At 51.5% G+C, this 13,510-nt stretch overlaps 2 protein-coding genes across 2 annotated transcripts; one reads left to right on the forward strand and one right to left on the reverse strand.

Moving 5' to 3' along the window:
* Nucleotides 1–448: 448 nt before the first annotated feature.
* LOC125551943 (Chaperone DnaJ-domain superfamily protein) lies at nucleotides 449–1,998 on the forward strand. Its single transcript, XM_048715359.2, has 5 exons — nucleotides 449–770; nucleotides 899–986; nucleotides 1,060–1,130; nucleotides 1,293–1,349; nucleotides 1,458–1,998. Exons 1-5 carry the CDS (start codon nucleotides 627–629, stop codon nucleotides 1,644–1,646), a joined length of 549 nt encoding a protein of 182 aa, XP_048571316.1. The 5' UTR covers nucleotides 449–626; the 3' UTR covers nucleotides 1,647–1,998.
* Nucleotides 1,999–6,035: 4,037 nt separating this feature from the next.
* Nucleotides 6,036–8,206, reverse strand: LOC147976093 (uncharacterized). The gene is made up of 2 exons (XM_087520725.1): nucleotides 7,913–8,206; nucleotides 6,036–7,559 (listed from the first exon to the last, which is right to left on the reverse strand). Exons 1-2 carry the CDS (start codon nucleotides 8,204–8,206, stop codon nucleotides 6,036–6,038), a joined length of 1,818 nt encoding a protein of 605 aa, XP_087376851.1.
* Between the last annotated feature and the right edge of the window lie 5,304 nt (nucleotides 8,207–13,510).

Raw genomic sequence — 13,510 nt, forward strand, 5'->3', positions numbered from 1 at the left:
TACTCCCTCCGTAAACTAATATAAGAGCGTTTAGATCACTATTTTAGTGATCTAAACACTCTTATATTAGTTTACAGAGAGAGTACTAATGTAAGAGTGTTTAGATTACTACTTTAGTGATTTAAACGCTCTTATATTAGTTTACAGGGGTAGCTTAAAATAGGCTTTCACTCAGTTTTCTAGCGAACAACAATGAAGCGACACCCGAAAAAAAGGAAGGAGGCCCAGGCCTACCGTCGTGCATTGGGTTCACAAACCATCGAGGCCGAGCCCCAAAGCTCGAGAGTTCGGCGAACATAAACCGCAGACAGTGTGGCAAACCTGTAAATAGGACCATACCCCGATGGCGAAGCCCGAAACACCCCTTAAAATATCTGGCATCGGCTCGAACTCTGGAACCTTCAGTGGCCCCAATCTCCGACGACCAAAAACTCTATTTAGATATTTTTTTCCCACGCCCCCACGGGAATAAACACGCCTCCTTCCTGGCACCCGGCCGGCTCCCCCTCAAAATTCTCAAATCCACCAATCTCCCCCCCGTCTCCCACCCCAATTCCATGGTGCAATAGCAGCTTCGCCGCGTTTCGTTTCCTCGCCGTCGCGCCGTCGACGGTCCGCCTAATCCCATGGACGCCTCCGCTGGAGCCGGATCCGGCAATGCCCCTTGCGCCGGCGCCGGCGCGTCGTCTTGCTGCTACTACACCCTGCTCGGCATCCGTAAGAACGCCTCCTCCACCGACATACGCGCCGCCTATCGACGGCTCGCCATGGTACGTGCGCTCCTGTCCTCCGCTCCTCCGCGCGCGTGGGTGCTTGATCGGTTTCCTTTTCTTGTTCCTTTCGTCTGGTCGGAGGAACTGACGTGCTAATCATCCGACGTCTTGCTCTGACCGTGCAGAAGTGGCACCCGGATCGGTGGGCGAGCGACCCCGGCGCGACGGGCGAGGCGAAGCGGCGGTTCCAGCGGATCCAGGAGGCCTACTCCGGTAAGGCATCGCGAGCTTCACGTTAGCCCTAGCCCGCGCGAGATTTTGATCGAATTCTTTGTCGGCGTTGCAGTTTTGTCCGACAAGGGGAAGCGGGCCATGTACGACGCCGGCCTCTTTGATCCCCTCGACGACGACGACCAGGTGGGCGCTCTGGTTTCTTTCCCCGTGCTTATTGTCTCGTCGAAATTCCCTCGATTATTATATTATTTATTGAAAACAAGTGGGAAATTACCCGCTTCTGTCCACCGGGGACAGACCGACGTACAATGTCCCTGAAATTTTGCTCTTGCTTTGGACGGCCAGGATTTCTCGGACTTCATGCAGGAGATGCTGGTGATGATGGATAGCGTGAAAAACGAGGTAGGCGCGACCGCTGACCCAACTACCCTTGAGACATCATTAGTTTATAATTGATCGTAATCGTGATTAGTACCTTTGTTGAACGATTTGCTATCACATCTCGTGCAGAAGCCGGACACTCTCGAAGACCTGCAGAAGATGCTGGATGACATAGTCAACGGCGACGGCGGTAGCCGCGCCACTGCTGGTGCTGGTGGTAGCGGCGGCGGCGGAGGCGGTGGCTGCGGCGGTCGCGTCCCACCGGAGGCCAACCGCAGAACTCGTGTCGCCCCTTACCCGCAGCCTTCGCGAAGGTGATGGACGCGCCGGTGTACGAGATGTGCACACATCGTTGCGCCTGTAGGAGAGATATCAGAGCAAGAAGAGAGCAACCAGCGTGAAAAAACCATTAGCACATCAGAATTGTTGCTCAATCCCCTTGTCGGGGTGGTTACAGCTTAGTGTTTAGATCATCTTTGATGACAATTGACGCCGTCGATCTGTTTAATTGTGTTACTTTGGCTGGTTGGTGCTTCGGTCGCGGCAGCCAAGAATTGGCGTGGATGCGCGACAGCCCAAAGATTCCATCATATTTCCGGACATTTCGATCCTCAGTTAAATTTGTTCTCCCAACTGTTGCTCGAATATACCTCATCTCCATTAACGTTTCCCCTTGTGGTGAGTCCTGTCCTGAGTGTGTGTGTGTGTGTGGTCTTTTTGGCCTGCCATTACGAGTACCACAGGCACAAACTTCCCCATTGTCTTCCCTACCAAACGCTTTGCCGACTTCGGTAGTTAGCTGTAACCAGAGATGATTCTCGTGCTTGACGCTCTTGTCTCGTGCCGTGTCGTGGTGCTCGGATGCCCTTGTATTGTGCTACCGGAATGATGGTTCTAGCGAGCCGATGGTAACACAAGCCCACTGACTGGTGTCACACTGGGATTTGCATCTTGGCGTTTGCGAGTCGAGATCAGCGGCGGCGACGTTTCTCTTCTGGATGGCTCGGCTCGTACGAACGAAAACGAGGCGGTCCTACCAAGTTGCGTGGCGCCATCATCCGTATTTGCCACCACGCTGGATGATGCTCCAATTTTGCTGGGGCGCGAGATGGTTTGGACCAGAGGATTTCTCTGGGAATGGCGTGGAGAAATATCATCCGAGAATGGCCGGGGACCTATCATGTCATGTCATGTCCAAGGACGGGCGGGGCATCTCTTCGTACGTATCGTTGATTGGGTTTGGACCGGGAAAAAGCAAAGTGGTGGACGCGAGCGTTTCGTGGTCCACCGATTGAACGGAACCTCAATGGATGATGTATGGACGCGGTTTTTTTAATGGTTCTTTTTAATTTCTCTTTAGAAAAGCCAAGATTAGGACGGGCTGATTCGAGATACTTCCGGTGCGGGATCTCCTTTGTTGGGCAGGTTCAGCACCTTTCCCCCTCTACTATTGATTATTGATATCGAGAGGCGTACAGCGCCGGTGTTTCCTGAAGTATCCGTACGAGGGATTACAAAATATCCACGCCCATGCTCCCCTAGGAAGCGAAGCAGCTCCCATAGCTCGCCTCGAACGATCCGGCGACCTACCCTGCCGGAACAGTTTAGTTTATTTTCGGGAGGGTTTAGCCGCCATGTACAGCTGCCGGAACACTCTCGCTGGTTTTTCTTGCCGCCATGCTCCGATTTGGTAACGCGAGCTTTGCTGTCCGGGAGTGGCAAGTTGCGTCGCGTCGCGTCATGCTCGGCCGTCTACGGGTTCTGGAACCTGCAGATATGAGCTCCTACTAACGTCTCTCGTTGATATGAGATCACTTCTGTTGCTGTCGCCTCTGGCGGTGTTGTTGCTCGACGTCGCCCGTTGCCGTCGCGCCTTAAACTTTCCGCCTTTGTGCAACTTGACCCCGTCCATTTTTGCAGCGGAGGCCGAGGTCGATGTCTACGTGAAAACGGGTGTGCAAACCGAGCCAGCATGTTTGCACTGCGCGAGAACATGCACGAGGTGAGCCACCGCCACACGTTGTACAGCTTGACAACTTGCGTGCTTTCCCGCAAAGAGTTAAAGTAAAATAGAGAAGAAGAAAAACGACAACAACCTGCGTGCTTGCACTTTTACGATGAGGATGAGCACAAAACAGCTCGTTTTCTCACTCTGCGGGCGCCAAGTTGTGCCGTGCAGTGTGCGCGGTGTTGTTTGTCGGCAAGGTTTTCTTCGAACAATTTTGTTTTGTGTCGGTGAAACAAAAATAAGCATGAGCAATCAAGGGATTCTTTGGTTCGCAGGGTCTAAATCCAAAAACTGAAAACTCATTTTTTTTTTTGAAAAATGAGAAGGTGGCTCAAGGCCTACCTTATATTTCCAAAACAGGCACATGGCCTGGGAAGGTTCGGTTACATGGCTTGTATGATGCACCAGGGTGCAAGGCCACAAGCAGCCTAGAACAAGAGAGAGAGAAACCAAAAGGCAAAGGAAAAGAAAGAGAAAAGAAAAGGAAGCTGTCCTAGCCGTCAATCAAATTAGCCCAATAATGCAGATTATCTTTGTCTCGCTGCTTTCTAACTCTGTTGGACCAAAGGCGTATCAAATCAGCTGCATGGAACCTAAGATATGGCATGCAACCTAAGATATGGCTTCATCCAGCACTTATTGTTGAAAACTCTGTCATTCCTAGCTTGCCAGACGGTGACTGCACAAGCCGCAAAAGCAACATTCCATTTATGTTTGAAAGTAAGTTGATCCGCTGCCTGACGAACGAAAGTCTGGATATCAGGGGAGTGCAGAGCCAAAGGACCCAACAGGAGCCTGTGCCAGATGGTGCTGACCGGACGGCATCGAAGCAACAAATGATCAGCCGATTCAAGGGCTGGGCATAGATCGCATCCAGCGTCAGAGGCAACCACTGACCAGCCATTCCGAGCCATATTGTCTCTTGTGTTCAAACGCCCCCGGAAGACAAGCCACAAGAACACCCTATGCTTTAGTGGTACAATGGGATCCCAAACCCACTGATCGGGAGCCCAACGCAAGCCGCGGAAGGTGAGCAACCTGTAGAAAAAGCCTGTGCTGAGCCTGCTGCCAGCCATCGAAGAGACTCGGGTGTCGAGGAGCGTAGAGGCAGGGGTAACATTTTCCAGTAAATGATCCGAGGTGAGCAACTCTTGAGTCGCCGATTGGGAAAGATTTGGGTGGAGGCACAAATTCCAACCTTCCACCGTGAACTGGGACTTAACCGAAAAATCCTGGTTGAGAGCGAAGGAGTATAAGACCGGAAAGAGGTGTCTCAGCCTGCCAACTTCCAACCACTGGTCATGCCAAAAGGAGACATGAGAGCCGCTGCCCATAGAGCAGCGAGAGGAAGACAGGACCAAAGGAATGCAGCCCTTAAACCCTTTCCATATGGCCGTATCTTTGTGGTTGCTGCTCAAGGGTACACTGGCCTTGCAGTATTGTGACGCAAACCAACGGTAGCAAGGGATGTCTGAGGATTGGAGGATTTTTGCTACAAACTTGCAAAGCATAGCCTGGTTATGGGCGTGTAAATCTCTGATGCCCAGACCACCGTTGGCACGGGGTAGCACCACCTTATCCCAAGCCACCAGGCACTGACCACCCTTGATGCTATTCCTGCCTTGCCAGAAAAAAGCTCGAAGGAGGCCTTCCAGCTTGCTAATTGATTCCTTAGGCCAGGGAAAGCAAGTCATGAAATAACTTGGTATGCCTGCCAGCACCGAGTTGATGAGCGTGAGACACCCTCCCCAGGAGAGAAAGGTGGCCATCCAACCAGAGAGACGACGATCAACTCTGTGAATAACCGGGAGTACCATGCCATGCTTGATCTTGTGCAGAGAGAGGGGCATCCCCAGGTAAGTACATGGAAAGGAGGAGATCGAATAGCCCAGTGTACTAGCAATCTCAGCAGCCACCTCCGCAGCAACACAAACCGGCATGAGGGTGCTTTTGTGGAAGTTAATGGACAACCCAGAGAAGTCTGAGAAAGCAGTTAGGATGTGCTTGATCATAGTAGCCTGCTGCACATTGCCCTGAAAGATAATCATCGTATCATCCGCATATTGTAGCACTGGAAAGAGATCATCAGACCCGAGCGGATGCAAAAGGTTGCCGCTCTGGAAATGCAAGCAACATAATCTTTGTAGCACATCAGCAAACCAGTATAAAGAGATATGGTGATATGGAGTCACCCTGCCTAAAGCCCCGCTTTGCTTGGATGGGAGCACCCACCTCACCATTCATCAGTACTCTAGAGCGTCCCGTTGAGAGGAGTGCATGGATCCACTGTATCCACCTAGTAGAGAAGCCCCTGATGCTCAAGATTTGTGTAAGGCAGTCCCAACTGACAGAATAAAAAGCCTTGCGAAAATCCAGCTTGAGAGCAATGACAGGTAACTTCCGCTTGTGTGTTGTTTGTATCATTTCAGCAGCTAGAGCAAAGTTCTCCACAATAGATCGTCCTCTCAGGAACCCTGACTGCAAGGAGTGCACCAAATCTGGTATGCGCCTCTGCAATCCGTTTGTCATGACTTTGGACACCAACTTAGGAGCGCTGTGTACCAAAGAAATTGACCAGAAATCACGCATCTCCAACGGTGTATCCGTTTTCGGCAGCAACGTGATGAAAGCAGAATTGATACCGTCGAGAGCGACACGGTTGGCGTGAAAATCTTCAAAAAACTGGAGCAGGTCATCGTTTAACAAATTCTTAAACGCCTTATAAACTCATTAGTGAACCCATCCGGGCCCGGACTTCTATTGTTGGATGCACTGTCAATAGCATGAACAATCTCTGCCCAAGAGAAATCACTAGCTAGCTCGGAGAGGTCGGCGGAGCTATACAGGTCGTTGAGCTGGACTGTTGGCATAGAAAGAGCAGGTTGGCCCAAGATATCGGTGAAGTAGGCAGTAGCCAAGCTGAGCTTATGATCATTTTGGTAGTACTGCACACCATCGTGCAAAAGAACCTTTATTTTATTTCTTCTCGCCTGACAATTTGCCGCTGCATGGAAGAAGAGGCTATTTTCATCACTGGATACACACCAGCGCAGCTTGGCCCGACGACTCCACAGAGCAGTCTGCCACAAAATCAGTTGTTCCGCCCTGGTAGAAGCTGATTCACGGAGAACTACTTCAAGCATAGACAGCAGCCTCCTTTCCTCAACAACATTCAAAAAGCTGACCACGTGTTTATTGTTTGCAATGAGTGCCTTGAGGCTGGACTGTCGTCTGCTCCATTGTCGTAGGGCAGCCCGGATCCGTATCATCTTAAAGTTGATGAGCGATGCAGAAGAAGAAATACTCCTGGTGCCCCGCGACCAGCAGTCCTGTATAATGCTCCTGGACTCCTCCATCTGAAGCCAATGGTTCTCAATTCTGAACAGCTTGCTTCTGGCCGTCTCAGTCTGGAACTGAACCAAGATGGGTGTATGGTCGGAAGTTGTAGCAGGCACACAAGAAGCAGAAGTATGCAAAAAACTAAAATTCCAGGCGTCTTTCACAAGAACTCGGTCCAGCCGGACAAGAGTGGGGGAGGATCTTTTGTTGGACCAAGTGAACAACCTATTGTCAAGCTGGATATCATCCAACCCATGCTCCCTGACCCAGCCATTAAACATCTCCATAAGGTTCCAGTTGGTATGACCGTGGGACTTTTCATGAGCAAAACGATACATATTGAAGTTGCCCAGCACAATCCAAGGCAAACCTGGCTCTGCTGCAACACTAGACACTGCTTCAAAGAACACAGCCCGATCATTGCCCGAGCATGGAGCGTAAACAATAGTAAGTAGAAAGGAGCTGGCAGAGGTTGCTGATGACAATCTGACAGTGACATGGCACCGATGAGCGCACACGAGCTGACCAGTAACATTACTAGAATCCCAGGCAACCAAGATTCCACCAGCAGCTCCATCCGAAGGCATGGCAGTATGATCCTTGTACGATGCGGGCAGAAAAGATCGCAACTTAAAGAGGGAGAGAGAGGGCAGCTTTGTTTCCTGCAAGCATACAACACTAGGGCAGCAAGAGGTTATAACATCACGAACCAGCGAGCACTTGTCATCATCACCAAGGCCGCGTACATTCCAGTTTAGGATCTTCATAGTGTAAAGGAGAGCACACCACCCAAAGGAAAGAAATAGCAACACAGATGCATGCTTGAGAGGATGCAAGAGAGGTAAAACATTGATTGAATTGATAGAAGCTGATACAACCGACGACTCACATAACACAACATGACGTACACTAGAACACACAGACAGACAAAGGACATCTGACAACAACTAGCAGACTGACAAAGAAGAACAATGCAGACTAACAGAAGCTTAAGCAAGACAACTATGTAACTGAACTGACGAGCCCAAAGGCATACAACAGCATAGGCTGGAGAACTACACATTGGGGTTGTCGAGGACATGCACAGAGGAAGTAGAGGAGTCGCTGGAAGTAGAGGAGGCCGCCGCGTCAGAGGAAGCAGCCCGGGCCCTGACTTGGTTGAGGATGGTAGCAGCGTTGATGCCACATTGATCTGCAATTAGCTTCAGCTGCCCCTGGTCAGCGGTGCCGGAGTTGCCGCAAGGGGCAGCTCCAGGAGGCCAGCCACCGCTTTCGCCTTCTTGCGGCGCGAGGAGGAGGAGCCGGATCTGCGGGGAGCGCCGCTGCTCGATCCGGACTCAGAAGCCGCCGCCTTTCGCTTGGACGCACGCTCGACAGAGCCCATGTGCATGCCGTCGTACGCGCTACGAATGCGCGGACTCCGCCTGGGGGATGACGCAGCCGCCCGCCGGACGGCAGCTAGAGATGGCGGATCCTCCACCCCCTGCATCTCTGGATCAGCAACAGCAGGCTGGATGTTGAGATCGAGCATGCCACAGCCCACGGCACGCGGCTGAGCAGGCGCATGCCCAACAAGAGGAAGCAGCTACAGGGCAGGCGGAGCAGCGTGGAGGTCGCCGGCAGCGGGTGGAAGAGGCGGATCGCGACAGCTATAGAACACTGTGGCAACGTGCGGGGGAAGCGCAACGCACGCCCCGTGCTTGAGATCAGTAGCCTCGACAGGGGAGGCTTGACCGCAGGGGAGGATGCCAGGCTCAGGCCGTGGGACATGGCTGGTAGGCCACGTGCAGATGGGCCGGATGGTTAGGATTTGATGTGCTTGGAAGTGGGCATGGGCTGGGAAGTGGGCTGCAGCCGGGAGAAGCAACTCCTCCGAGGAAGAGAGGAGCGGGCCGACAGCAGGTAGTAGGCTGGAGGGGACGTTGGGCTTTGGGGGATATTTGCTTTTGACAGAGGGCAGCAGCGGCAGAGTGCGGGAGCACAGACTGCCGTCAAAAAACATGGGCCAGAATTTAAATAGCAGAGACCTGCAACTTTCCCGTGCCAAGGAAACCATGAGGTAATTGAAGCAGGGGAAGGATCCGTCATCCACCATCAGCGGCCGCACCGGAATGGAGCCATGCACCGCTCGGCGGGAGCTGAGCTCTAGCTTGAAGGAGAAACTCATCTCCTCAGGATCAAAGGAGACGACCGCCCGCGGCGAGCGCACGTCAGCCGCCAGCAATGAGGAGTGAAGGCAGAGACGTGCCTCATCCTCGTGGCCGATCTGAGCCAGGGTGGGGATGGAGAAAGGAGAGGGCTTGATCAGCTTGGGCTTGACGGCGATCTTGAGCATGGCTAGGCAGTCGCCAACGGATGCCATGTGGGGATGCAAAAAAGCTCTGAAAGCCTGGTCCGCCATTCCTTCGCCTCCCCCCGAGAGATCGAAGGAGGATCTAGGGTGGGCGTGCCCTTGCCTTGACGAAGTAGGATGACGCGATCCGCCGATGCCTTCCTCCCCAACATGGCCGGCCGGCCGTGATGGGGCGGTGGGGGCTCCCAGAGAACAGGCCATGTCCCAGATCTTGTTGATGAGGACATCAGCGTAGATGCCGTTGCTGTTAACATGGTGGGAAGTGACGTGGTGCGGAATATGATGCAGAGCTTCCACCTTGACAAGCACGAAGATACTTGAGAACTCACTGCCATGGAGGCAGGCGTGCTCAAGCCTGAAAAGGTTGGCGAAGCCGGCGACACTAGCCGCCACACCCTGCCTGTTCCAAAGCTCCAGCGGCATCTTCTCCAAAGAGAGGCTCACAACGTGACGATAGGAGAAGGAGAAGGCATTGTCACCCGCATTGTGCGGCAGTATCCATACCGAACGGTTGCCCAAGCAAATAGGGCTAGCCCGCATAGCAGCTACATGCTCGGCCTCCCGCTGGAAAACTACAAAGACAGTGCCCACTGCACAACCGGCGAACCGGATGGGCGTGATGCCAAGGTGGTGGCGGAAAACTCTCCGGAGCCAAGGAAGGAAGCAGGCCTGGGAGGGGTGATGTTGACAAGGCAGACGAGGGAGTTTTGGTCGGCGACCATAGGGTAGTGAACGTCGAGGGAGGTGGGGCAGCCATGCACAACAGGTTCCATGGCCGCAGAGGTCAGAGGAGAGGAGCTGGAAGGGGGCGCGAGGATAGTGGAGCAGGTTGGAGAGGCGAGAGGAGATGAATGCTGAAGGCACACAAGGGCATGGGGATTTAAGGATGCAGGGTTGCGCTTGGGAGGTCGCATGAAGCGCAAAGGGCATTGAGAGCGGTCATGGCCAACCAAGTGACACCGCCAGCAGACAACCGGATCCCGGCAATCGCGCCGATGGTGGCTATAGGAAAGGCAACGGAAGCAGCGTTTGTGCAAGTCTTTAGGCTTACCAAATCTAAAAAGAGGATTTGGCGTGGTGTGCGAGACTACAGGCGAAGGTCTAGCAGCAGAAGAGAGCAGCGCATCCTTGTATGGAGTGCAACCATGCACAGACAAGGAGGAAGAAGGGGAGTCAGCAGAAGCGTGACCAGCAGACCCAGCGTTGTTGGAGCTGAGAACAGCGCGCGATTGGCCAGGAGGGGGTGGCGCTTGCAGGGCAGGAGCGCTTAGCGGGGGAAGGCCGCCGAGCACTTGATTGCACTCAGCCGTGCCATTTCATGGAGCGGGCCCCGCAGCATGCAAACCACCATCCGAACCCCCGAAAACCAGGGCATGCGGAGGCGAGGCAATCGAGTGGACACCATCAAGGGCCAGAACGGGAAGGCACGGGCGAGGACCAAGAATCGACGGCCTGAGCGAGTTGGCTAACCACGTACGATGACGTGCACCAGAGGCGCTAACGAGAGGTGCAGACGACGCGTCGTGACGGTCAGAAGTGGCTAAGCAGGAAAGAGACATGCTAACCCTAATGATACCCGAACTCCAGAAATCGCGGAGCACGATCTCCTTAGCAATACACTTGTGAGCGTCCTGGAAGAAAAAAGAGCAAGGCTGGCCTGGCCTGACACGGTAGTCATTGGCGAAACCGCCAAACCAGCTAACCAGCAAGGTGGCAAAAGCCCTAGGGGTAAGCAAAATGCCTTCGTTGAGAACGACGGCGAGCACGCCGGCGGGCCGACTACGGCCAGCCACCGTCTCAACGGAGCCGCACCCATACTTGGCCAACATGGCATTCTCGAAGCTGCAACCATCCATGGATCCAAAGCCAGACAGAACCGGAGAAGAGTGCGGGAAGGGGCTAGGGCGACGCGAGCAATGCATCAAGGCAAGACAACGCATGCATCAAAGACGGTGGCGGCACAACTCACACGAAGGAAGAAACCAAACTTGGAACAGCTGCCTGGTTGATGAAGTGCCCGTGGCGGATGGAAAACCTCTAGCTGTGCGGCGGAGCTCCTGGGCAGGGTGGCTGTCGCGCCCGGAGTGGCACACGACAGATGAGTGGACGCCGAGCCCACGTGGGCACGGCGGGTGGAGGGGTGGCCGCCAGTACCGGGAAGGCAGCCGGCGGTGGAGCTCACGCCTCCCTAGGCGCGGTGGAGCTGCTCGGGGCTACGTCTGCTCCTCTTCCTCCGTACTCGGGAGCCGCTTGTTCAAGCACAGACGTGCCACCGTGGTACAATACTGAAAACACATAAAATTTGCGAAATTGAATGTTTCCTTTGATTCACGATACTTTCAAAAATATGGGTGCATCGGTGTCCTCCTGTGTCATCACCATGATTACTATACCATTGACCTCGTTACCGGTTTTTTTCTTCTTTCTCGTTGAAGTGTTCCGGCATCCCCGTGAAGTAGTCACCTGTGTCTGGCCATATGATGATGGATGTCGTCACACCAAGAGGGCTCTAAGAATATATCTCCATCGTCATAGGAGCAAATCCCAATCTCGAGCTATCTAGTCTCTTGTCAAACTTTTCGATGGACCTATAAGTTGTCGTTAGGATCACCTAGTTATAGATGAGGTTTGAGCAACCCCAAAGTCCATCGTATGGTAGGAAGTGACTACGATACTCTCACGGTCCGAGGAACTAAAACACATGCTAACGCTCCATGTTATAACAATTGATTTCAGACAATAATATTTCAATGCATAACAAACAAGTTTGGGTCCATTCAATATGACCGTTCTCCTAATGTCATATTCTCAATGTTGTTTTAGGGATATCATTACTCTTAACAATATCCTAAGAACCGGAAATGAGATCACTAGCAACAATTGAGCCAGTCTTAGAGGTAAGACTAGGAACCTATACTTTTACCATTTATCATTCCACAGGTGCATATGAGTTTTCCACTGAGCCACATATTCCAGGATCATATCAGTTATAGCATGAAATATAAACTCTTAATTATGAAAATGGAAATATAATAATACAATATTATTGCTAATGACTCACATATATAGGGGGTCAATCATAGTCCTTTCAATAAGTAACAGTTTCAAACCCAACGAGGAGCAGAAGGAAATGCAAGTGGTTTTCAGCAAGGTATTTTCTGCAAGCACTGGAATAGTCGGTAACAGGTAGTTTGATAGCAAGATAATTTGTAACGAACAAGTAACGGTAATGGTAAATAAAGTGCAGCAAGGTAGCTTAGTCCTTTTGTGGAAAAGGACATGCCAAAATGGTCTCTTATAATAAGCAAAGTGTTCTTGAGGGCACATCAGAATTTTATCTAGTCACTTTCATCATGTTGGTTTGATTCGCATTCGCTACTTTGATAATTTGATATGTGGGTGGACTGGTGCTTGGGTGTTGTTCTTACTTGAACAAACCTCCCACTTATGATTAACCCCCTCGCAAGCATCCGCAACTACGATCAAAGTATTAAGATAAAATATAACCATAGCATTAAACATTTGGATCTAAATCGGCCCCTTACGAAGTAGCGCATAAACTAGGGTTTAAGCTTCTGTCACTCTAGCAACCCATCATCTAATAACTACTCCATAATGCATTCCCTTAGGCCCAAATATGGTGAAGTGCCATGTAGTCGACGTTCACATGACACCGCTAATGGAATCACAACATACATATCATCAAAATATTGAACACATATCAAGTTCACATGATTACTTGGCCTCAAGAACAAAAGTAACTACTAACAAATAATATTCATGCTCAATATCAGAGGGGTATTAAATAGCATAATGGATCTGAACATGTAATCTTCCACCAAATAAACCATATAGTAATCAACTACAATATGTAATGAACACTACTAGTCACCCACAGGTACCAATCTGAGGTTCCGGTACAAAGATTGAACACAAGAGATGAACTAGGGTTTGAGAGGAGATGGTGCTATTGAAGATGTTGATGGAGATTGGCATCCCAAAGATGAGAGAGTTCTTGGTGATGACGATGGCTTCGATTTCCCCCTCTGGGAGAGAAGTTCCCTCGGTGGAATGGCTCCACCGGAGGGCAAAAGTGCTCCTGCCCAAGTTCCGCCTCGATATGGTAGCACTCCATCCCAAAATTACTCTCCTTATTTTTTCTAGGTCAAAATGACCTATATACCGGAAGATGGGCACCCGAGGTGGGCTGGGCTGGCCACAACCCACCAGGGCACGCTTGGGGAGCCTGGTGCACCCTGGCGTCTTGTGGTCACCAGGTGCCCCCCTCCGGTAGTTATTTTCCATAGTATTTTTCATATATTCTAAAATAATTCTCTGTGAATTTTCAGCTTATTTGGAGATGTGCAGAATAGGTGTCCTGCTGTAGCTTTTCAAGACCAGAATTCCAGCTGCCGGTATTCTCCCTCTTTGTATAAACCTTGCATATTATGATAGAAAAGGCATTAGAATTACTCCATAAAG

This window comes from Triticum urartu, chromosome 4A (assembly GCF_056163025.1).
Source record: "Triticum urartu cultivar PI428250 chromosome 4A, HENAU_Tu73, whole genome shotgun sequence".
In the NCBI taxonomy this organism is placed as follows: Eukaryota; Viridiplantae; Streptophyta; class Magnoliopsida; order Poales; family Poaceae; genus Triticum; species Triticum urartu.